Source organism: Furipterus horrens, unplaced genomic scaffold (genome assembly GCF_987537825.1).
Source record: "Furipterus horrens unplaced genomic scaffold, mFurHor1.1.pri manual_scaffold_5, whole genome shotgun sequence".
NCBI lineage: Eukaryota > Metazoa > Chordata > Mammalia > Chiroptera > Furipteridae > Furipterus > Furipterus horrens.
In genome coordinates, this window is record NW_028327175.1 from 20,059,259 (window position 1) to 20,086,014 (window position 26,756).

The window sequence follows — 26,756 nt, forward strand, 5'->3', positions numbered from 1 at the left end:
ATATTAAGTACTCTGTTAATATGTAAAATATTTCCTCACAGTAATTTAAATTTAACACACTCTAATATTTTTGATGCCCAATTAAAATTCTAGAAAATCATAATTCTTATCTCGACAGCATTTTGCCTTTTGATTTTTCACAAACATGTTTTAAGTTTGATTTATTTTATATAGGCTATATTTTTCAGCCTGGTAATCTTACTATATACTTTACTAACTCCACTGTCAACACAAATTATTTATGTCCCATCAGGCATCTTCCATCTGAAAGTTCCTGAATCTTCTCCTATTGGCTCAGCTATTGGAAGAATAAGAGCTGTGGATCCTGATTTTGGACAAAATGCAGAAATTGAATATAATATTGTTCCGGGAGATGGGGGAAACTTATTTGATATTGTCACAGATGAGGACACACAAGAAGGAGTCATCAAATTGAAAAAGGTACATAGACAAGTTTTTAGACATTTGACTGCCTAATAATAATAAAAAAAACAGAAAGACTAAAACTTGAAAATAACAATAATTTTAATGTTCCTTTAATTAAAAATATTTATTTAAGATTTTATTTATGTATTTTCAGAGAGAGGGGAAGGAAGGGAGAAAGAGAAGGAGATAAACATCAATGGGTTTCTTCTCATACATCTTCAACTGGGGGCCTGGCCTTCAACCCAGGCATGTGCCCTGACTAGGAATTGAACTAGTAACCCTTCGGTTCACAGGTTGGCATTCAATCCACTAAGCCACACCCAATGGGGCAATTAACAATATTTCAAATTTAAAAAGTCAATTGACTATGAAGTATTCACTCCCACTGACATTTTAATTCTATCATTCAACAGGTATGATTCTTTGTTGAAACAATTAGACCTATTAGTTTGATTAAATCATTTTAAATGTTTTATTGTTACAAATGTAGGTAAAAAATTAATTTTGAAATCAAAAGTATAAGGCCTGGTCTTGTCCCTTTTATGATTTTTCTGAGAATGTCTAACTCACGTTTCATCAATGAATGTTGATGTCATAGTGGAGGGATCCTGCTTTTGTCAAGCTCTAATACTGGAGGAGTAAAAGAACTGGAGATGAAAACCAAATCAAAGTCACTGTCAGCAGTGCTCAATTCAAGTTTGAGAAACATCCAGCAGGGTGAAGGGATGCAAGTAAAGTGGAGCGTGGTGGTTATCTCACAGCCAGGCAGTAAGAAAAGGTTTCTGCGCTAGGGTGAAACTGCAGCAGACATACGAAGCAAGCGAGAGATGAACCATGTCATGTCTGCATGATGTGTGTTCCAGAAAGATTGAGCAGAGATTGCAAAATCTCTGAGATGACAGCATATTCAGCAAGGATGGAAGAGGTGTAGTTTATGAAAGTGTCTGTAGCTGTTGATGAGGTCAAATATACAGAGGAAGGGCTCATCATGTAGATCCTGCAGTCCAGTCCAAGGGCTTGTAATAGACCATAATTTGGAAAGCCCATCATGGCTTTAGATATAAATCACCCTTACCCTGTAAAGCCAGGATACTCTGGCTGCTCTGAGGAGAATAAAAGCTATGAAGTAAGATTAATTAAGAAACTATAGAAATAGTTCAGGAAACACATGATGGAAATATAGATCATGGTTTTTGTAGTAATGGAAGTTGTGAGAAATTGTGAGATTCTCCCTAGATTTTAAAGGAACAGGCAAAACAGATTTTTTTATAAATATTCTGATCATCTGGTAAATTATGCCAAGCATTTGAATATATTTGTTTTTAGTGTTGTAGCATGTTTTTTTCTTTTTTTCTTTTGACTTTTCAACATCTTTTTAAAAGTATATTTTATTGATTATATTGTTACAATAGTTCTAATTTTTCCCCTTTACTCCCCTCCACCCAGCACCCCCCTCCCCCAGCAACCCCCCCAAGTCTGTGCCCATGGTTCATACATATAAGTTCTCCTGCTTCACCCTTTCATATATTCTTCTTCTTCTTTTTTAATAAATAAATGATTAATTAATTATTTTAACAATAAAAAATAACAATCCCTCCCTCTCAGATATTAAGACCCTTTATAATCTTATAAAGGACAATGGGCGAAGGTCTCAAGCTCCTCTAGCTGCTTCAAGCTGGACATGGTCATCGTCCTATGTATCCTTGGGTCCAGAAATCCCTAATAAGAGTGGGGGTGTGGAGGGGAGGGTGGTCTTCCAACATGGAGAAGGATCGTGCAGACTCCAGGTCAGTTGGCTGTCCCCAGACAACAGCATGCTCAGTTTAACAGACTGGTATCCTTGTTGTATTCTCATTCTTCACCAACCCAGCCACTTAGTTCAGCCAAACCATTGAGTCTCAGGAGGCAACGCTGCAGACAGGATTAAGTGAGGCCTATACATACAGACAATCACTCAGGTAATGAGATCATAGGCTTATGCCCTTTGAAAACAGAAAACAAGTGTTAATTTATGTAATATAACCCACAAACAAGTCTCTAAATCTGTAAGACTGTCTTATTGGAAAGACATCCAGTTGCAAGGCATTTGACATTCTTCATGCCTGTAAATTAAATATCTTTGATGATACCACATACATAGTTTAACTTTCAAGTGAAAACATATTTTAAATGAAAAGAGACTTTAAAGATGGTTAGCTGCACTCCTTTATAGTCTATCATTGATCATTGTGATTTTCCTTGAATCATGATTTTTCTCCCTAAGATTACCCTCCTTCTCATTAAAGGGACTGCATTAAGTCCATTTTTAATTTATTCTGTTCATTTGCATAAACACAACAAGAGCAGCAAATGATCACTTATGATCTTTAGTTCTGCTTTGCTGGAACTTACCCAAGGAACATTTAGGGTGATCTTCAGTCTGCCCTTCAGGGCACAGAAGCTGGGCCACATACCTGGCATTCAGCCTTGCCTGTACATACCTGTCTTTTCCAAGTCCTTCTGGTTTTCCATTGTGCCTTAAGGTCCCTTCTAGCCATCTTTCAGGAAAACAACCTTTGTTCCTTCCTGGAAAGATTGCTGTGGACCACACAACCAACCATGGTACCAGGTCTTTTATTTTGTGGGCTTTTATTACCTTTGAAAGTCATTCCCAGTTCTTCAGGGCTTTTTGGTAACAACCAGAGCCCAAGCATGTCTCCTTTAGGCATGACATTCCAGTCAACATCTTGGTCAAAAAACAAACAAACAAACAAAAAACATCTATTAACAACTGGTCTTATTAGTTTTATGCAAATAAACTTATGTCATTACTTACTTCTTTAGAATGCCAAACTCTGGAGGGATCAGTTAGGGAGAAAAATATACAGTGTGAAGGAAAATCCTTGTCCTTCTAATATTCACTGAACTGGCATTTCCATTCTTCATATTTTCATTTTTCCCCCACTAAGAATTTTTTGTTTGTTTTTCCATTACAGTTGTCTCACTTTTTTTTTTCTCCCTCTTGCTTTCCTGCACCCTGTCCCTCCCCTCCCCCACATTTAGTCCCCACTCAGTTGTCCATGTCCTTGGGTCATTTATACATGTTCTTTGACTAGACCCTTCCCCTTCTTACCCCCTTCTCTCCTCCCCCCCGCCCCCCTTGTTACTGTTAGTCTACTTCTTGTTTACATACCTCTGGTTCAATTTTGCTCATTTGTTTGTGTTGTTCATTAGTTTCCTGTAATAGGTGACAGCATAAGGTATTTTTCTTTTGTTGCCTGGCTTATTTCACTGAGCATAATTCTCTCTAGTTCCATCCATGTTGTTGGAAGTGGTAGAAGTTTCTTCTTTCTTTCTGCTACATAGTACTCCATTGTGTAAATGTACCACAGTTTTTTGATCCACTCATCTACAGACGGGCACTTAGGTTGTTTCCAACACTTGGCTATTGTAAATAGTGCTGCTATGAACATAGGGGTGCATAGGTTCTTTTGGATTGGTGTTTCAGGATTTTTCAAATATAATCCTAGCAATGGAATTGCTGGTTCAAAAGGCAGTTCCATTTTTATTTTTTGAGGAAATTCCAAACTCTTTTCCATAGTGGCTGCAACAGTCTGCATTCCCACCAGCAATGCAGTAGGGTTCCCATTTTTCCACATCCTCTCCAGCACAAGTTGTTTGTTGATTTATTGACGATGGCCATTCTAACTGGAGTGAGGTGGTATCTCATTGTGGTTTTTATTTGCATTTCTCTGATGACTAGTGATGTTGAGCATTCTTTCATGTGTCTACGGACCCTCTGTATGTTCTCTTTGGAGAAGTGTTTGTTCAGGTCCTTTGCCCATTTTTTAATTGGGTTGTCTGTCTTCTTGGTGTTGGTCATATGAGTTCTTTATATATTTTGGAGATCAATCCCTTATCTGAAATTTCATTGGCAAATATATTTTCCCATACTATTGGTTTCCTTTTCATCTTGCTGATGTTTTCTCTAGCTGAGCAGAAACTCTTTAGTTTGATGTAGTTTCATTTGTTTATTCTTTCCTTTATTTCCTTTGCCTTAGGAGATATATCTGAAAATGTTGCTACGTGGGATATCTGAAATTTTCCTGCCTATTTTTTCCTCTAGGACTTTTATGGTGTCATGTCTTACATTTAAGTCTTTGGTCCATTTTGAGTTTATTCTTGTGTATGGTGTAAGTTGATGGTCTAGTTTCATTTTTTTTGCATGTCCCTGTTCAGTTCTCCCAACACCATTTGTTGAAGAGGCTCTTTTCACTTCATTTTGTAGCGTGTTTTAATGTTGAAATAAGGAACCTCAAAAGCAAGTCTTATCTGTGGACCTATTGTTCTGTTGAGGGAAAAAAACATAATCTACAGACTTTATATATTAAATCTCTAAAAATATAACTCAGGAGTACATTTTTGTGGCAACATTTAAATTTTTTTTATTACTTACCTACCTACCTACCTACCTATCTAGATATCTGGTGAATATTTTGTATTGAGTGCATGTGTGTGGCGCACACATATAGATAAATAGATGTCTTGATTAAACATGGCAGTATAATTTCATTAAAATAAAATAATGATAAAATATTCAATTGATCAAACTATTAAAAACTCAGAATTAAGTTACATAAATACATTTTGTTCATTGATGTACAATTAAGATACAATATTGTGGTTTTAATTTACATTTCTCTGATGATTAGTGACAGTGAGCATCTTTTCATATGTCCATTGGCCATCTGTGTGTCCTCTTTAGAAAAATGTCTACTCAGGTCCTTTGCCCATTTTTAATTTCTTTTCTTTTGTTTTTGGTGTTCAGTTTTCTAAGTTCTTTATAAATTTTGGATATTAACCCTTTATCAGATGTATTAATGAATGTGTTCTCCCATTCAGTGGGCTGTCTTTTTATCTTGTTGATGGTTTTCTTTGCTGTGCAAAAACTTTTTAGTTTGACATAGTCCCATTGGTGTATTTTTTTTTCTTCTTTTGTTTCCCTTGCATGGGGGGATATACCAGATAAAATGTTATGAGTAATGTCCAAAAATTCACTGCCTATCTTTTCTTATAAGATTTTTATGATTTTGGGTCTAATACTTGTCATTAATCCATTTTGAATTTATTTTTGTATATGTTTTTGTTTCATTTTTCTATGTGTATCTGTCCAAATTTCCCAACATCATTTATTGAATTGACTATCTATAGCCCATTGTATGTATTTGATTCCTCTTTCAAATATTAATTGACTATAAAGGTGTGGGTTTATTTCTGGGCTATTATGTTCCATTGATCTTTGTGCTGGTGTTTATGCTAATTCCATGCTGTTTTGATTACTCTGACCTTATAGTATAGCTTGATATTCACCTCACACTGAGTAGAATGGTTAATATCAATAAATCAACAAACAACAAGTGCTGGAGAAGATGAGGAGAAAGGGGACTACTTTTGCGCTGTTGATGGGAATGCAGATTGGTGCAACCACTGTGGAAATAAATATATAGATACCTCAAAAATTAAAAATGAATCTACCTTTTGATCTAATGATCCCACTTCTGGGAATACAGCTGCAGACTCCTAAAGCACTATTTTGAAAGAATATAAGCACTCTTATGTTCATTACAGCATTTTTTTTTTTTACAATAGCCAAGATATGGAAGCAGTCCAAATGCCCATCAGTAGATGAGTGGATAGTTATGGGACATTTACAAAATGGCTGTAAAAAAAGAAAATTTTACTCTTTGTGACAGTATGGGTGGGCCTGTCACAGGTTTATTTAAGTGAAATAAACCGGTCAGAGAAAGACAAATATCATATGATTTCATTCATATGTGTGACTTAACGGACACACTGACCTAACAAGGAAAATGGGGACATATTCATAGACAGAGCGCAGGATAACAGCTAAGGGGGAGGGACAAGGGTAGGGGGGAGGGATCAAGTAAAAAGGAGAAAGAACTCATGAACATGGACAACAGTGTGATAATTGTGGGTGGAGGAGTATAAGGGGGATCAATGACAATAGAAACAATACAATAAATAAAAATGTCTAAAAAAGAGATTATACTGCTCTTTTAGTTTCAGGTATACACCATAATGATTTGATATTCATATATATATTGTGAGATGATCACCACAATAAACCTAGTTAAAATCCCTCATCATATGTTACACATTTTTTTTCTTGTGATGAGAACTTTAAAGAGTTACTCTCTAGCAACTTTTAAATATATGAGCTTGTTTTTTGTTTAAGCTTTAATATATAAGTAATACCATGCTATATTTGTCTCTCTCTGACTCATTTCATCTTGTATAATTCCATGAAGTTCCATTTCTATTGTCAAAATAGCAAAATTCCATTACTTGATGACAAATATTATAATTTTAGAATCATTTATATCTATCTATCTATCTATCTATCTAATGTATATGCCATATTTTCTTTATCCATTTATCTGCCAATGGACACTTAGGTTGTGTCCATATCTTGGCTATTTCAAACAATATTGCAATGAAGATGTGGATGCATATATCTTTTCAAGTTAATGTTTTTGTTTTGTTTGGATAAATACTCATAAGTGGGATTGCTTGATCATATGATAATTCTGTTTTTATTATTTTTTTGAGAAAACTCCATTATGTTTTCCATAGTGGGTGCACCAATTTACCTTCCTACCAATCATGCACAAGAATACACTTTTCTCCGCAACCTTGCCAGAACTTGTTATTTCTTGTCTTTTTTGTAAAAACCTTTCTAACAGATATGAGATGGTATCTCCTTGTGATTTTGATTTGCATTTCCCTGATGATCAATAATGCTGAACATCCTTTGCTGAACCAGTTGGTTTGTGGTTATGTAAATAAAGTTTTCTTCAAAGTGAAGACTGCGTGGGTTGGGTGGGGGAGAGAAATTGGGGGAAAAGAGGACAACTGTAATTGAAAAACCAAAAATAAAAATAAATAAAAAAATAAAAATAAATAAAAAATTAAAACAAAACAAAACAAACAAAAAACAAACAAACAAACAAACAAAGTGAAGACTGCATGATACAAAAATTCATGCATATATCCAGTAAGTTCTAAGAAAACTTTATTTTGAACTGATCATTAGGTATTCTAGAAGAACTGGATTTATTTTTCTGAAATTAAAAAAGTATTTTATTTAGTTATTTTTTTTTAAAAAGAGTAAAGGAAGGAAAAAGAGAAGGAGATAAACATTGATGTGAATGGGGGACTAAACCCACACCCCAGGCACATGTCCTGACTGGGTATTGAACTGACAACCTTTAAATTTGTTGGATGACACCCAACCTACTAAGACACACCAGTCAGGGTTTTTTGAAACTTTTCCCTTCAACATATAAACATGACATTGCAATGAATTTGATATAAAACCATATTCAGATGGAAATTATATTCTTAAATATACTAAATACATTTAGAAATTTTAAAAATATCTATTCTACATTTGAAAATGTAGTTTTTTTTAAACATTAGTTTTTTTTGGTTATTTGATTAACATTAGAGCATAATGTCATCTGCTTTCAGAAAGTTTTCTTTTTCTAACTCAAAATAAATAAAAATGCTTGAAATTATTTAAAGCTCATATTTTCATTATTCTTTAATCCCTAACATTTTTACTTGCTTTCTAATTGCTATTTTTCCCCTTCTCCTCTTTCCCTGTATAGGAAGGGTCCAAGTGGATAAAAATGATGGTTGAGTTTATATGAGTGAAGAATAATGAAAGAAGGCAATTTTATTTTAATTTTTTAACAGAACTTGGATTCATTTTATGAGCACTGTGACAAAATGCCATTCTACTGTGTCACGTTGAATTCAGAATAACATTATGAATCTTTATAAATCTTTCCAAGGCACAAAATACTGGTTAAAAAGTTATCTTACTTTATACTTATGTCATATTGTACCAAGTAAGTATATACAAATAAAACATCCTATACATGTTAAGTGTTATAACAGTAAAACACACAAACAAAATCAGAATAATAAAACTTTATAAATTCTTCACCACATAAGATGGCCACCTTTAAAATAACAGAATAAAGTGTTTTTAAATTCAACAATTGTATTAATTAAAATACTAAAATTTACTATATTTTAGCTGATATTTTTCTATAAGATAAATGAGAATAGATACTTATTGAATATAAAAATAAGTATGAGTTATATGAGTTAAAATGTTCAAAGACTAAAATACATAAATATTTATTGAAGCATGGTGGCTTTCTTGTTACTGATTAAGTAATTTAGGTATTTAAATAATGGGACAAATACTTAAGTTATGGGAAAAAACAATTTAATAGTTTATATAATTTCTCAAATAGTTCCATATCATTTTTACAAAAATATCTATTGGGAGCTAATAAGTAATGATATGTTTAACATAAAGAATGCTGAAGTGATTTCTTATTTATGTTAAAACAAGTAAAACTTATCTGGAACTAAAAAACATCTTATCATATATTTTAACATCACTTGGCATTATTACATTTCAAATAAACATAGCTATGATCACATTGAATGCAAAGCAGAATTATTTTCTTTGTTCTTAAAAACAAAAGATAAAGTACTTATTTCACATCAAGACTCTAATAAATAGGCTAAGTTTTCAGCTAGTCCCATTGTGTACATATTACTTATGCCCTGTTTGTCATGAAAACTCTTTTGCTTTTGTAGTCTTAAATGGCAAAGAAGTAAGTTCAAATGATTTGCTATCAGAGCACCATCATGTGGTTAATTTTTGAAAAATTCATTAAAATGAAAAAAAAAATTGAAAGGTGTTTTATGTATAGCCAAATATACATCTGACTTTAAGTTTAAAATACTCCTATTTTTAGCCAATTTGTCATTCATAAGTACAAACAAACAAACAACAACAAAAGAAAAAAAGTGCTCATTATTTGTTTCTGCAAATATGTTCCAACATTTGTAAAGAGTTGTCCTCATCTTTTTTTCTTTTTCTCTTTTAATTTCAACCTGACTCCCTTAAACAGTCTCACTAACTTTAAATTAGCCTCCCAACTGACATAACCAATGCAGGGTGTTTGTTGCCTTGTAGACAATTCTGTTTGCTGCATAGTCTTTTTAAATTGTCTGAAGATGAATTCCTTCTCTTCTCCCAACAAAAGCATACCAGCTCACATTTTCTCCTACCTGAGTAAGGTCTCACCTCCTTCTCCAGTTCCTTGATCCAGAATTCTAGGTTTTTACTTATGCTGCTCCCATTGCCACTGACTTCCCTTTGCCAAATAGAACATGAAGCTCAGACACTGGTGTCTCCTGATTAAGGTTAGTATTTACCACATGGGTTAAGTTACAACCCTCTCCAATATCCATTTCCAACATGGCCATAGATATTCTCCAAGCTTTACACCTTACCTTTATTCAAACTTAACTTTTCTGATTCCCATAACTAGTAAGATAAAGAATAAAATAGCAAATTTTGTATTGCCATCTTGGGCATACACACACACACATGCAAAGACACATATGCACACACATGTACATGCTACTTTACATTACACCAAACTTATCGCAATTGCTACCAAGGATATTGTGCTATTCTTCTTTGTGCATGGAAGGCAATGCCCCGAATGAGTATCTTCATTCTTTCTTGTTCTTGAACGTGCCTCTGGCCCATGCCTTTCACCAAACACTTCCTTGAGTCCCTCAGGCAAAGTTGAGCACGTCTTACTTCCTTCCCACAGTGCTAGCATTTCTGTCAAAGTAGCTATAATACCTATGGTGCTCATGTTTTAAACACATGTGATTCTTCCTACCATGCTTTGTCATTTCTATATTTGTGTCACCATAAAGAAGGAAATGATTGAAATATATAAGGTGTTTAATTTTTTGTTGACTAAAAAGAAAGTGTATCTCGTGTCAATTTACCGTTTTAGTTTCTGAATGTGTTCTTTCTTAGTCTTAACTTGCTGATATAAAGCTCGACATGTTTTGCAGAGTACTTAAAAAGTAGTGTTCTACTGATTATACAAATGGGAACAATGAAATTCAGGGAAGAAAGATAGCATTTTAAAAATCACAGACTTTGAATTAAATTATTTTATATACTTTTACTTGAACTCTTGTGAAGAATATTATATAATAAAAGTAAAATGTGAGAGTTGTCATTCAAGGAAGCTAAAAAGAGTTGGCCTCCCTAGATTATCATAATTTATGTGCCTAGAAATAATATATTTTACTTAAAAATTTATAATACTTGATAAATTCCTTTATCATTTTTATGAACCAAAACCTTGAAATAAAAGCACCAGTTCTTCTAATTCTTTTCTGTTATGTTTTATATTTGTTACTGAATTTGTTCCAAAATTGTTGTCACTAAAATATGGATATAGAAATAATGTCTGTGATTCTCAAGTAAGTTAATTAAATCTGTCAGAGATATGCAGTGCTGCAAAAAACTACAGTATATACCTTGCCAAGAGAAAAAATTAAATGCTTTTCTGGTAAACGGTTTTGTAACAAAAATTTTTAGAGTTAAGTTGTATAAAATATATGTGTCTTCGTTTTAATATTTTTATTTGGAAAACACTTTTTGTTTAGTAATTCCATCACTACCCTAATTTTTTTTTAATTTTAAAACTGAAATACTATTACCATTTGTCAAAATGAATATCCACATTTTAAAAATTGTTATTTGATTGTTTTCTTTTTTGTTATAGGGTCATGCATTCTCACCTAACAATGTAACAGCTTTTCTTCATTAAATAATTGCTTAACTATTATTTTGGGATAAATGTTGAGTTGAAGTCCTGCCTCCATGTTGATAAGATCTATACAGATTCTCCCATTCGAAGCTCTCACACATAAACATTCTTTCCAAATACATGACATCCAAACTTTAAATTTTTTCTGTAGGACTTACCACCCAACATACTGTATACATTTTGCTCACTTATGTTATTGTTGTCCATCAACTCCCAGGAGACAGTGATGCTGAGCAGCACCCAGGGAGCCAAGGGAGGACTCAGCCAGATCCACGTTCTTGTCATGGAACAAAAAGGAATTCGAGAGTATGACAGAAAGTTTTAGCAAAGCACAGTTAATTTATTAAAGTGATAGTATGATAGATTAAAGTGATAGATAAAAGTGGGAGCAGGAGACCCCGGAGAATGAAATGTGCCGATGGGGTCTAGGTGGAAGAGTTTTATTAAATGTAGACAAGGTGGAAGAAGGTAGGGGGGTCCTCTAATGGGGTGACTGCCAAAGCAGTTGGCCCTTGTCTCTCCTCTCTAGATAAGAATTTATTTTTGGTTCTCCTATTTACAGGACATTGGGGAGGGAAAGCAGGGGAACAGGTAATCAGCGAAGGTCCTTTCTGTGATGTTCCAGCCAAGACAGAGAAGAAGCTGAGCAGAGCCGGAGCCCGTTATTCTCCATTCTAACTTTCCTACCTCAATAGCTAGCTCCATGCAGGTGGTGATTTTTGACTGCCTTATCCCGGCATCTATAACAACGTCTAGAACATGGAAGGATATTCTAGAAATATTTGTGGAAAGGAAGAATATAGGGCCCTCACTGATCTTATCTCAGGCTCATTTCCCAATGACTTCCCTGCCCCTAGTCCTGCTGGCATTGTCTCTCAGAGATGTTTTTTTTCTGTCTGCTTTATGGAATGTTGGCCCCTCCCGAGTTCCTGCGCCATTACTGTGTTTTCCTCCTAAATCTTATCATGAACTAAAAATTACATATTTATTTATTTTCATTGTGGCTTTCCCTTTTATAGTGTAAAATCCATGATAAAATGGACCTAGTTTAATTTGCTTACCAAGATATCCTCAATCCTACCAGGATGCATGGTAAAATTGAGTAAAATATTTTATTTAATTTATGTGGATTTAGAATAGATCAACTAAAGAAGTAGGTGCAGACATTTACAGGTGATATAGGTGATTTAAGAAACAGTAGTGTTTTAGAAGAATTTATTATAGAATGAGAAAGTGTTACAAACAAATAAATGACCTAACTGCTCTATTGATCATAAAATGAAGTTTTGGGAAACAGTTTCTTCTAAAATGAGGATGAAAGTAAAGTGATATCTTTGTAGTTCATGCTGGTGTAACAACTTTACTTTACAAGTGCTTGTTCATAGTGTATTTTCACTGTGGCTCAGCCTGGCATAAATCTGTTTTCTAAACTTCTTATCTTGAAACCATTAGTCTGTTTTATCTAAATAACAGCTTTGGGTTATTTGGGTTCCCTGACAATTTTTTTTCCATTGACCTTTAATATCTACTACTATAAAATTAAGAGACTAGCATCTTAATTACTAGAGGATACTATTTTTGAAGAGTGATGGTGTTACTGTGTTGGAGAAAATGATACATGCTCATCATAAAAATATTAAAACATTATAGAAGAACACAGAGTAAAGAAAGATGAAGGCACAGCTATTGTGAATCAGAGAATGCTGTAACTGGGTCTTCAGCTCAAGATCTCTAAGTTGGAAATCGAGGTGCCCACCCAGACTGCGATCTGGCTGAGATTTAAGGCATTTTTCCAAGATTATTGGCTGATGACAGAATCCTTTTCTTTGTGGCTTTATGACTGAAAACTCTGTACTTGCGAGGCATTGGCCACAGTCCAGTCTCATTTCTGACAGGCACCCCCTAAGCACTTGCTGGCTGGGCTTTTGCAGTCCCAAGTTGACTCAAGGCCAGGAGGGAATCACCTGTAGCGCTTCCTTCTGTCACAGGTTCACAGGATTCAGTGAGACCCCTCAAGTCAAGTATTCTTTTTAATTAACTCAACATTGAGTAAGAACCTTAATTATATTTGCATAATTAACTTCTTCATAAAACAGCAAATTCAGGGTTTTATATCCCATTCCATTCACAGGCCCCTTGCACACGCAGGGGCAGGGGATTATACAAAAGTACAGGTCATTGTGTTATTGGTGGGAAACAAGTTGTCATGGTAACTAGAGGAAAAGTATTTCCTGAGACCCACGTGGGAGGATCGAACTCTGTAGAATGGTTTATTGATGATGTAAAATCAGAAGGGTTCCCCTCCTGACTTCCCAATATCCCACCTCTGTCAGTTCCACAATTGAAAAACACTAAACCATGTCCTCAGCAAGGCCAAGGCAAAAGCCAGTGTGCAGTTTCTGCTCCATATTAAAATCCAGTCCAATGCAGCATCCACCTGGCTTAGCATGTATTTCTAGTGGCAGAGTTGTATGCCCTTAGGTGAGGGCACAGGAACACAGAAACAAACAGGGAGAGTGCATTACCAGGTGAGAGAGAGAGAGAGAGAGAGAGAGAGAGAGGACAGAGGAGAGGAGAGGAGAGGGCAGACTTTGTTCCCCTGGGATTATATTAGGTTATTAGGTTGGTTTGGGGAAAAACCAGATGCTTTTTCAAAATGAACAATTAATTTCCCAGGTTTTCAGGGGTTTGGGACGGGTTCACACCCCCTAGTTAGACTGACAGGTCCCTTTGGTCCAGCACCTCCCCTTGTACTTCCCAACAATCCGGTACTGAGAGTGGAAGGGAAAAGTGTTGAACCCCTCGGGGGACTGGTACAGTGGTCCCCGGGAGTATGAAAGGCTGTAGCAAACAGGCTTAAGTTCCCAGGTTATTAAGCTCAATGTCTAACTTCCTTTTACTCCCCTTTCCCAGCTAATGACTGTGGACTACTGCTAGGGGGCAAAAATCTTGGGGGCATCTTGGAATTCTGTCTACCAAAGCTGCTGTTTTAAAATGTCTTAAATATAACCCTAGCTCTGCATTTACTCAATATTCTCTGTCTCATGATGAGTCCTAGAAGAGCTCAGAAAGATTTTATTTATTTTTTTTGTATTTGATATGTAAACCTAAAAATAAACGGCCCAAGTGAGAGACAGCAAGCATTTATTTGAGATTCAAAAGAATAGCTATCCATGCCTTGGATGCTGTGGCTCAGTGGATTGAGTGCTGACCTGCAAAATGACATGAAAGGTCACTGGTTCCATTTCCAGTCAGGGCACAGGCCTGGGTTGCAGCACAGGTCACCAGTTGGGGTATGTGTCAGAGGCAACCAACTGATGTTTCTCTTGCACATTGATATTTCCCTTCCTCTCTGTATCCCCCCCTTCACCTCTCTCTAAAAGTAAATAAATAAAATAGTTTTAAAAATAGCTATCCAGTAGCACTGGGTTAGGCAGAAAACCAAATAGTGTTCCAATTAGTAGGTGAAGGCAAGGGGTCTTTATAAAAAGGGAAGGAGTATACTTATTTAAATAGTAGGAAGGAATTTCCATGGATGTTAAAAAACTAAGGAAGGAATTTCTATAGGCGGGGATGAGCTAACTTAATAATGCTAATTCTAAAGAATGCCTTGAATTTTGGTCTGTCAATCCTGTCTGCTTTTCTGTTAGCTTAGTTGTACCTCTGATTGGAAGACAATGCTGCGTGTGAGGCCCAGCCAAAGGTTATTTGGCCAGTTGTACATTCCAAAGTTCTGAGAAATAAGACAAATGATGTAGTTCCTCTGGAATGGCACCTCTGATTCCATTTAAAATAGCTCAGTTTGTATTGTTTTTCATATGCCATAAATTACTTATCTTTCTCTGACATATTAAAATCATTTGGCACTTAATCCTTTAGGTAGTTTTTCAATAAAGAGCAAAGAAAATGACTAAAAACAAAGATACTAAAAAGTTATTTCTTGCTCAAATCCTCTTTTCATACTATGATCAACAATTAAATATATTAAATTCCATTTCTCCATGTTCTGGTTCCTTACTGTACAACTTTGTACAACATCAAAAGCCTTCTGAAAATTCTGTTCTCACAAATTATCCTTCACTGAAACACGCTTAGGAACAAGGAGTTACTCAACTACATTTTTAAAAATTGATCATTTACTTACTTTTTTAGAAAGGTTCTTAAAATTGAATGGGTCTTAAGAAATGCCATAAAGTTTTTTTTTTTTTTTTCTTGTGCAAGGGCTAAACTTGCTCACCTTTGTAATGGTAGATTTCTGTCATAGAATATGATTGTTTTCTAACACAAAGAACCCTGTTCATTCTATATTTATTTCTAATGTTAGAGTTTGTGTTGATTGTAAAGTAGATGAATTTCATTCAAGTGGAGGGTAATCTGTCACATGGGTTTGATACAGTCAGCTGGATAGACATCAGTATTATTTATTTATTTTTTTAACTATTCAGTTTTAAAAGTGGCATTACCTAAAGGTCAGGGTAAGGCCATTTGGATATCATTGAGCCGTTTCTCCTATAATTTTCTTCAGTTCTTTGATCACTGCAGGACATCAGTTTTCAGCTGAAAAAAAAAAAAAAAAGAAATGTTATGTACAGAAAGATTCATTCATCTCACTTTGCATCTCCCTGACCACCAAATGTTTGCCTGCTGTGATAAGTAAGGAGTTCTTAAAAGGCATAGACTCTGTCTGAGTTCCTTAAAAAATATAGAAAAGGTTTTAGAATTCTGCCTTCATTTCTAGGCTTGAAATGGACTTTAAAGTAGAGAATCAAGTCTATCACATAGCTGTGAAATTTTAATCAAATAGGAAGCATTTTAATGTGTAGGAGAAAGTATAGAAGGAAGTGAGAAATAATTGGTATTAACTTCTACATTCTAGGATAAATGTTCATTCTGGGCCAAAGAAGGAGTATGAGCCAGAGCAGCTCAAAAAGCATTTAGTCAAAAGGACTTAAGATGTTCAAGCCAAAATAGTCTTAGACATTAGGAGTTAGGGATCACTGTGATAGAAAAATCATGTTGGTTAACATTCACAGTGCATATAGAATTTACAAAAACAGAAAATATATTTTCTATTTCTTTAATTTGGAGTAGCTACTACAGCCCTGTATCTTACACATTCATCCGTCTCTTAAGGCATCAGATTTCCCTTGAACACTTCAACTGATAGGGAACTTAGTACTCCTTCAGACAACTCATTCCCTAAACAAGATGACATGTTTTTTACTATTCTGAGTTTGTTGACAAGAAAGAGAGCTAACCTTAATTGTCATTGTATCTTTCTGTCCTCAGGATGTCTCCAAGCATTAACACCACATAGACCATCAATATTTTAAAAATTAATTCAATTTTCATTGAGTTAATTTTTTTAATATTTATTTTTTCAAATCTGAGGTTTACCATTTTAATAATTTAAATTAGTATTAATTCTATAAGACACTAATGGAATAAGCCTAGCTGAAATTTATAATAGCCGTTCAATATGTGAAGAAAATGCATCCTGTCTTGCTTTGATCCTCATTCTGGATTAAACATTTCCAGTTGTACATTATCTGTGGCAGTTTCATGCTTTTCTCTTGAATAATGTTTTGTTATCCTATTTTGCAAATCAGTTTTATTTTTATGAGTTTAATATTTTTAACAAAACAAGGTGTGGGCCAATCAAACCAAAAGCATCATAGGATTATCAACTTTTTTTCAAGATAATATATTTGTAGTCACATAACCAATAGTTGTAATATCAACCATGGCAGTTATATGCCATTTTTTTTACTTTGGCTTAAAGAAGTGTCAAAATTCCTAACAAGAAAGAGATGGAAATGGAAGAAAATCAATATTAAATTTAAATAATTGTGAGGTAAGCAACTTAAAATATAAAAAGCAAAAGAAAGCATTAACTATAGAGCAGTTATAAAAACATGAATTAAAACTGGACAAATGAGATAAAATGAAGAAAATAATTACAGGGGAAATAAACAGATCCCTCTGAATTAAAATCACTGTGAAAAAGATAATGTCAAGTCCAAAAGATATTACTATTTGCTATAATAAACTCCATGGAATTGTGATAGTTTTTGAATATTTGACAGTAATTTTTAGATTTTCTTTTTCCATTTTCAGAGAGAACACATAAAACAATAATCTAGTCCTTGAAAGACAGAAACACACATCCTTTATTTTCCCCAGGAGTCCTGAAGTAAAAAACAGATGTGTCAACACAGCAATTAGCAAGTCTAGCAAGTTGTAGGGATCCTTCTAGAGGAAATTAATTTAGAAAACAGAAACTTTTGAAGGGCTCAGTAAATTTCCATGTTAGTGTTAATTTCATGTTATCTTAAGTTTTCATGGGTGGTTAGAAAGGTTTTCTCTTATATAAAACACTACAGCAACACCATATTTCTAGAATATAATATATTTTAGTTATTTTAAACATAAAGTTAATATTCAGAATAAAAGTGAATATGAGCAGTTGTAAAGTTAAAATAGTGATTTATGGACAAATTACTTTCAAATATTATATTTCACAGTTTTCTTTAATTTGATTATATATTTTCAAAACCTTAATTATTGGTAAAATATCCTGACAATGCCTAATAATTACACATCCTAATAATTATATATTCGAGACTAAAACTCTTCATAATGAACAATGTGCATGTTTTTTAAATCCTTATACAGTCCTTTTCTAGCAAAAAGATCTACACATTTAAAAGTGTTTAATATAAAATTATATTATTGTCAAAATAAGAGAGGTGGTCCAAGAAAAAACATATTCTGTTATACTAAATTTAAACATGGAACATAGAGTATCCTCAATGACCCAGCTGCAAGTGTTATGTTTTAATTACTACTAACCTCCACTAGATGTCAGTATTGCGTAAGAACAGAAAATGTTCCCTTAAAAGTCCTTTTGCTGTTTTAACTGCCCACGTGAAATGAATAAACCCCACCTAGCATGTATGCGCATATATATCATTTTAATATGTGCAACTGATTGTTTTTACAAGTTACGCACACTCTTCTACAAGTGAGTGATTCTTTTATTAAAGCGTTCCTTCATCCATTCATTTTAAAGGGCAATGAAATGTTAAAACCAATACAATTTGTATTCACTTGCAAATGATCTGAAGCAATGTTCACTACCTTTGCGCATTCTTTATGAACGTGCCTGCTCACTTCCGGTTTGTCCTCGCTACAGCCATTAGATTTTGAAACAAAGAAGGCGTATACTTTTAAAGTAGAAGCGTCCAACCTTCACCTTGACCACCGGTTCCACTCCGTGGGCCCTTTCAAAGACACGGCCACAGTGAAGATCAGCGTGCTGGACGTGGAGGAGCCCCCGGTTTTCAGCAAGCCGCTCTACACCATGGAGGTTTACGAAGACACGCCAGTCGGGACCATCATTGGTGCCGTCACTGCGCAAGACCTCGATGTGGGCAGTAGTGCTGTTAGGTAAGAAAAATAAACTTTTTTTTTTTTTTTTTTTTTACTGTGTCAGAAAAAGAAATAAAAGTTTAAAGAATACTTTGTCCAAACTTGCATGCAAGTATAACCATTTCACATAAATATTAGCAGGAAAGCCACAGGGTTTGAACAAAAGCCAAAAACGTCTGACATAAATCCCTGCACCAGGGCTTATCCATGGTGTGATGCTACACATGCCACTCAAGCTAACCGAACTCAACTTCTCCTCTCTAAAATGCATTTAATAATGCAACCTTCAAGAGTGATTCTCGTGATTAATTATATTCAGATAATTTACAGTGCCTGGAATATAGCAAACATTTAATACATTTTCAATTAGTCTAAAGTCTCTGCCTCTCACCAAAAGAGTCTGGAAAAAATAGTTTTACCGTTTGCCGGTTGCAGTTCATTTGCTGTCTGCCGATGGAAGCACAGGTAGAGTCCGCTCTTGGGTAAAATGAATCACCGAATTTCTCAAAACCCAGACTTTGCCAGGAGTTCCTACTGACACAAGGCTGCTGGGTAGTGAGTCAACAAAGCAATCCATGGAGTAAGAAAATGTTAAGAAAATCACTTTTCCCACATCCTCAAACCCATAAACTCCATTTGCACAGCTGAAATGTGGTGGGACCTTCCTTTTCCTCACGCATACATTGATCCTGCAACATATTTTGAGACCTGTTCTCATTCAATTTTGCTTCTTCTGCGTGTTTAAATTCCTTGCACATGCCCACATCACACATGCGTACACGTACTGATATGAGTTGAGGGTGAAGAAAGAGAGAGGGACAGAGAATCTGAATCTGAATCTTGTGCCTCTAAAATGTGGGGACTTGGAATACATACAAGAACCAAAGCAAAGAAACTTCAGGTAGCTTTTAATGCAAAACACTACTCTGTTGTTTTAGGGAAAATATGTAGACACATATATCATAATATTTTATGCCATGGGGGGATAAATTATTTTTAAAAGATAGAGCAGCCATAAGCCATAACCTCAACACATTCATAGCATATTGGGAAATCTCAGGAAATGTCTTGAGAGCATGCAAGCTTTGCTCATCATATTAATCTGAATCCATCTCCCAAGGTGGCCCAAATAATTTCCTTCTTGAACCATATCTGTGATCAGCACAGGACTATAAATAAATTTAAATATTTGTCTTGGGAATGAAAGGTAAGAAAAATAGCAATTGCTGAGCATCCCTACATATCAGGTCAAATGCTGGTTAATTTACTCATTGGATTCAAGTTGTTGTTCTGCTTGTCCATATAACAGCATGATTCATTTCCAGCTAAACTCCAGAAAACATTATTTATTACCAGTATTTGGAGAAGTATTCTCAAGAATCTGCCACATTAGGGGTTGTTATATATTAATCTGTCATCTTTCATCAATCTTGTTCTTAAAGCCCACATGTGCTGTTGATAATGGTGAAAGTGGGAAATGCCTAGTGAATAGATTTACAGGTACTTTCAAGAATGTAAACAGTTATGGAAGAAATATTGAAGGTTGTAAAGAAAGTAATACAAAAGTAAATAAATATGGAATAAAACCCTCTACAGTGTGATAAATGAGAAGAATTTGGGGACAGTAAAACATGTTATCTTGGAGAACATGCTAGGTTGTTTAAATTTACCATATGTTCTATTTTTTTGGACTGATATAACATAAAGTTAAATATGAATACATTATGATTTAAGGTAATAACTGAAAAAAAAAAAGCCTATAAGTAAAACAAACAAACAAACAAAAACACTTGTTAAAGGTAAGGTGAGAGTTACCAACTTCCAAATACAAGAAAATGGTTAGAGTAAAGACCCTGGTATGAAAAACAAACGAAAGCTACATTTTAGAGAAACTCTCCAGCTAGAAACCCCCCTTTTTTTTTTTTTTAATGTCACAGGAGCTAGTGTCTGACAAGTGTGCTACTTTATGTGAAATGAAGTAGTATCTCCAGTCTTACTTTGAACGGTACTGACTCACTAAAGCTGTAGACACAGGTTGATTCCCATGAGGGGTTGTCAAATGATAAGGATGCTTTTGAATCAACATGAAAGTTGTCTTTCTTCCATGTCCTGGGAGTAAACAATATGCTTGAATAATGTCAGTTGATGAAACATGTGGTATGAATAATCTTTCTTGGTCTGAAAACATGTTTGCTAACTAAAGAATGGTAGTAAAAAATAAGCTGTGAAAAATAAGCATCAAAATTTAAAATCATTTGACATGCTTAGGTATGCTGTTTTGTTTTCTTTTGCTTAACTGTCTTTTCACTTGGTTATTTTGCAAGATATTAATACTACTGGGTATTTATTAATGTTACTTTTTTATCATCATCAATCATCACTGTGCACAGCAAGAGCCAGAATGCAATGACATTAATCAAGGATTGAAAGAGATCAGAAGAAATGTTTAATTAGTTGTAATGCATCAAAATATGCCATATCCAGTTGGTCCCTCCTACCCAGCCTTGATTTCCTTTTTTCACCTAGATTTTGTAATTTTCATTCAATATTTTTTTTGTATTAGTTTCATGTATACAGTATAGTGGTTGGACAATCATGTTCTTGACAAAGTGATCTCTCCCGATGTTTCAAGTAACCACACGGCTCCATGCACAGTTATTAGAATATTAGAGACTATAGTCCCTATAGCTACCCTGGCTGGTTTGGCTCAGTGGATTGAGCGTCGGCCTGCGAGCTAAGTGTCGCTGGTTCGATCTTCCAGTCAGGGCACATCAGAGAAGGAAAACTCTGACTCCAAAAAACCTCCGCTGCCTTGCGGCATACCTCTTCAGGGGAAAGGCTAAGGGAGTAAACCCCGACAGAAAATCCGGAGCCGGAGTCCCTAAGGCGGTTTGACGTTGTAGTCAATACCGGCAACTCCTGCGGCGCACCTGAAGCCAAGCTGTATTGACTCCGTCTTTCCCTTGGACCCTTCAGCTGCGAAGAGAGGGGGGGTCTGCTGCATGGGCAACAGCAGACCCTCCATATCACCCTGCCCAGGCTCTGTAGCTTCAGCTCCACTGGAGAGGACACTCCAGCGTCATCGCAAGATGTCGATTCAACACGGGAGGAGACAGATACCGTGTCACTCCCGAGTCGGACTGCACAGCCATTCTCGGCGGTGCAGATAGACTCTTAAGAAGCTACACCATCGTCTCTCGAGACGGACAGCTGCCGACGAGTCCCTATAGTCTACTTTACATCCCTGTGACTATTTTATAGCTACCAATTTTTACTTCTTAATTTCTTCACCTTTTATACCCAGTCTCCCACCTCCCTCTCCTCTGGCAATCATTACTTTATTCTCTGTATCTATGAGTTAGTTTCTATTTTGTTTGTTTGTTTTGTTTTTTAACTTCCACTTTGACTTATTTCACATATCTTGGTGCCTTCCATGTCCATCCATACTGTCACAAATGGTAAAATTTCATTATTTTTTTATGTCCAAACAGCATTCCATTGTATACAGGTACTACAGATTTCTAATCCACTTGATCTATTGATGGGCCCTTGAGTTGCTTCCATCTCTTGGCTATTGTAAATAATGCTGCAATTAGTGTAGGAGTGCATATATTCTTTTGAATTAGTGTTTTGTATTTCTTAGGATATATGCCCAGAAATGGAATTACTGGGTTATAAGGCAGTTTCATTTTTAATTGTTTGAGGAAACCTCATACTGTTTTCCATAGTGACTGCACCAATCTGCATCCCCATAAACAGTGCATGACAGTTCCGTTTTCTCCACATCCTGGTCATTCTTGTTGTTTGTTGATTTATTGATAATAATAATTCAGACAGGTGTGAGGTGGAATCTCGTTGTGGTTTTAATTTTCATCTCTCTGATGACTAGTGATGTTGAACATCTTTTCATATGTCTATTGGCCCTCCGTGTGTCACTTCTTTGTTTCAGTACCAAGGAGTGCAATTGTTGGACCATTATCAAAAATATATTTACATTTGCAAGAAAATGCCAAAAGGTCTTCCATTAAACCAAACTGCTTCAAAGTCTCTGAAGGATAAACTAAAGTCCAGGTATAAAGCTTTGGGAGCAGATGAAAGTTGGGATTCAGATATAAAAGGATGCCCGGTCAGAAGATCATGTGTGACTATTTATAAAATGACCATAATAAATGAGGAAGGCTTAAGCAATTAGAGGAAATAAAGCATAACCATTATAATCTTAATGATACTAGATTATGATACATTTTTTCTTTATTTAGAGTTATATTTGAATATCACATTCTTCCAAATGTCAAAATTTAAGGACAGAGAGTTATACCTTATACAATAATTATAATTTTGTAAAGTGTTTAGTTTCTCATCAAATGAGATGCCATCTAAGCTATCTGAGATTTAACATTTAATTCCACTAAAGAGAAAATAATAATGAGAAGGAGGATTAGAAAACAGAAATACATAATAGGAACTAATAGGAAATTGACAACTATTTAAGTTTGTGAGAAACATACTGAGATTCTTAAGAAAATATTTTAATTTTGATTGTTAATGAAACATTTACAGTCTAAATGTTGCTGTATGAGGTGTAGGTTTTTTAGAAAAAAGTGTTTGTGGAAATTAATTGAACTAAATTTACTTTCATTTTATTATGTGCCACAAGACAAAAAAATTTAAAAAAACATACACATTAGCAAATAAGAAAATACAAGAAATGTTGAGCTATTATTATTACCTGAACAAATGAATACTCCCCCCCTATAACTTGAATCATTACTCCTATATCTTTATTGCTTGAAGAATGAGAGGTAATCCTTTTAGAGTAACTATACCATCAAGTACTTTTTTTTTTTTTTTTTTAAGTCTGAAAATTGGGTCACGGTCAGTGCTAGCTTTTCCATTAACTGTGAGGAAGTTATTAAGCAAATTAAAAGTAACAGTTTTAAGGAGAATGCTTACCTAAGAAATAAAACAGAACTTTTAAAGACATTAGTGAAAAATAGTTTACAAAAAGTAATAAATGTATACTCTGTCAAGTGGCCTGCACAGATTGTGTTAATGCTTTAATTTTTGATTTCTATTAAATTGTTAAACTGGTTTCTTAGCAACAGACACCATGCATACTTGTACAAAGTATAGATTTGTTTCTTTTTATATAGTTCATAAACATTTCTGTTTTTATTTGAATTTTATATTTCATCTACTCACCAAATAAGTACAACTCAAATTCTGTATTTAAGGATTTTGTCCATTTACACAGGTGAGTTAGGCTAAATTAGACAATCCATATTATAATGTTATGATTAATTGCAATGAAAATATTATTTGACCTTAAGATTGAATCTGGATTATCTCCACATAACATATACTTTGTTAGTTCACTCTGGTATACATTTTAAAAATTATCTAGACGTTTTAGAACTGGGTCACCTATTCTTTGAAATATCCAGGAAACATAGTGGTGGTTCCATTTTTAGTCCATTGATGATCATTTCTTATAAATGCTTCTTCATTGCTATATGGGGAAAATTATCATAATAAAAAATAGTAGGGTTGTCTCATATTTATCACTGAGTCACACACAGAGATTAGTCAGTCACATAAAGGTAGAACACCAGAAAACTGCTATAGTTTTGGAGTCTGACCAACTATGGAAAGATGCTGAAGATGTTTAGTTGAGTAGGAAATTTTTAAATAAGTTTTTGGAGTACTCCAGGGGACATAAGTTTTCTGGGACAATGCCATCCATAGAAAAGGAGGCATTGAACCTCTCAGAGTGACAGAGGTAAAAATTAGATGCCAGCAATTAGTAAATGAGTGCCAGACAAATGCACTGTAAAATTGGACTTAGATATTTGTGCTCAAAATTTGTACTTCTGGGGTTCATGGGGGAGCTTTGTGGCTCAGGTATTTTAAAGTTGAAGGTTATGTATGTCACATCTTGGTCTTAGAACTAAAGCCTACATTTGTATGGTAGGCTTTTTTATTTTATTCTGGAAAGTAATACACCATAATCAATAATGTAGACAGAGAGACAAAGGAAAGAATGGATACATACACACACACTCACACACACACACAATTTTATGCCAAGGCACATGTATATCTTCTCTTATTTCATCTTTACAACACTCACTATTCCACTGTTTGGTAAGTATTATTGTCCAAATATTATTGGAGACAAACAGAATAGGCTTAACAAGAAAGTTGATCACGTGATTGTTTAAGGTAAGTGAAGGAACTAGCATATCATCCTAGTTCTCTCTGTCCAAAAAGTCGGTGTTCTTCATGCTATATTTCACCGCATCTCATTGGTAGTTAATCTATGGAAACAGATTCTGCATCAGTGTTAGTCTGAACTGACCAAATAAATTAACTTGCTTACTAATCTTTCAAGATGATGGATTTAGGTTGATAAATATATAGAAACATAAAACAAAAAGATAGACATGTTATTTTATGTATACATTGTTTTGAATTTTTAAATGTTATCAGAAAATCTTAAATTTACAATTAAAAATGGCATGTGTGCATTGATTCATTGTACAAAACAAGACTTCTTTTTGAATGAGCTTTGTAAATTACAGCATTGCTAAAAGTTATAATTAACTAGAAGTCAAATGATTAGCTGTCCCAATTTAGTCCTGTACTGAAGAGTTTACTGAGTCTCAGGATTTTCAGTACGAAAACTGAGAATGTCCTCACAAACCAGAAAGAGATGATTGTCCTAAATGAGACATTCTTAAAGCCCTAAATATGCTGCTTTCAAGCAGAAATATTTAGCTATTACAGAGGTAGAGAAATTGGAATCTGTGCATTGAATTTTATACGGTACTTAAGTAGCAGCATTCAATTTTGAGGTAGTTTTTGGTAAATGGAAAACAATTTATATACTTTCTACGCACATGTTTGCCTTTTCTACCTAAAACCCTTTGAGTTTCTTGAGGATAGCTTATTTCACTTTGTTTTGCAAAGGATCTGCTATGTTATTTTGGAGCTACTCCTCAGTGAACCAAGCATACATGGTGAAAATTATTTTTTAAAATTATTAAAAATTAAAAATCAACTATTTCCTTTCCCTGGAAATTTCCCTAAAAACAAATAGCAAATGAAGAAATATTTTCTGATGAAAATGTACTGAAACATTTTAACAATGGCAAGAGACTGTGGCACTTGGCACGGGACTTAATACCCACCCTCCCACTCGCATCTCCCAACTCAGTTTGATAGGAAATCCGTTCTGCATATGTGTGGTTGACAGGACATGGCTCTTCTCATCTCCACTCCCCATTGAGAGATATAATATCTTACCAGCAGAGGCAGGGGGAAGCATTTCTCATGCTCTCCAGCTCTGAGTTTCGGAGATGGGCAGCTTGCTTCTCTCAAACGTCCCCCTGGCAGGCAGGTAATATGGGACCCAATCACTCGCTTTATTTCGTTGGTTCCCGGGGAGCCAAAATGAGAAGGCCACTCTTTGCCTTCACCCAGTGCCTGAAGCAGTAGCTCAGGGAATTTTCCGGGGTTGTAGAAAACACATAAGAATAGAGAATTCAGTAGCTCTTCTGAAAATGCTGACTTTCCTTTATTTTTTCACTTTCATAGACATAAGATTATAAAAAGTGATAATTACAGAAATGTTTTACTGGAATTTTGAATATATAGATATAGTATAGATAAAACATATGTAACCACATGTATACATACATATTTAATAGAACATAACTACATAAAATAACATTTCTCTTTTTTTAGAAATAAATTAAAATGAATTAGAATATAATTTTAGATTTATATGGTAGAACCCAGACACTAAGAAAACCCTCAAAAGTAGGGTAAACAAATCATTCAAATCTAATATCACACTGAAATTATTTACTTATTGCAAAAGAAACTAAACAGAGAAGAAATATAAGAGCCTAATACCACACCATCATAATTTTGATCTTATACAACTGAAAAATTTAAATAACTGGAGCTTACCTTATTAAATAAAAAATCTCTGAACTAATAAGTTTAATTAAAAAAACTGCATTGTTACAGAACTCTGTGAATATGCTAAAATTATTGAAATACTCAGGTTAAACTAGGAATTATAGAGATGCAAACAGAACTATTATTTTTAAAAGGTTATGAAAAAATTATATGTTTGAAAATTGAGGATTTATTGAAGTCTTG

General features: G+C 34.5%; 1 protein-coding gene across 1 annotated transcript in view; it reads left to right on the top strand.

Annotated features, from left to right (window-relative positions):
- The window catches only part of CDH12 (cadherin 12), a 231,730-nt gene that overhangs the window by 168,650 nt on the left and 36,324 nt on the right, over window positions 1-26,756 (top strand). Inside the window, exons 6-7 of the mRNA XM_090278898.1 lie at window positions 254-441; window positions 18,352-18,605. Coding sequence (XP_090135024.1) covers window positions 254-441; window positions 18,352-18,605 — 442 coding nt within the window. The remainder of the gene's footprint in view (window positions 1-253; window positions 442-18,351; window positions 18,606-26,756) is intronic.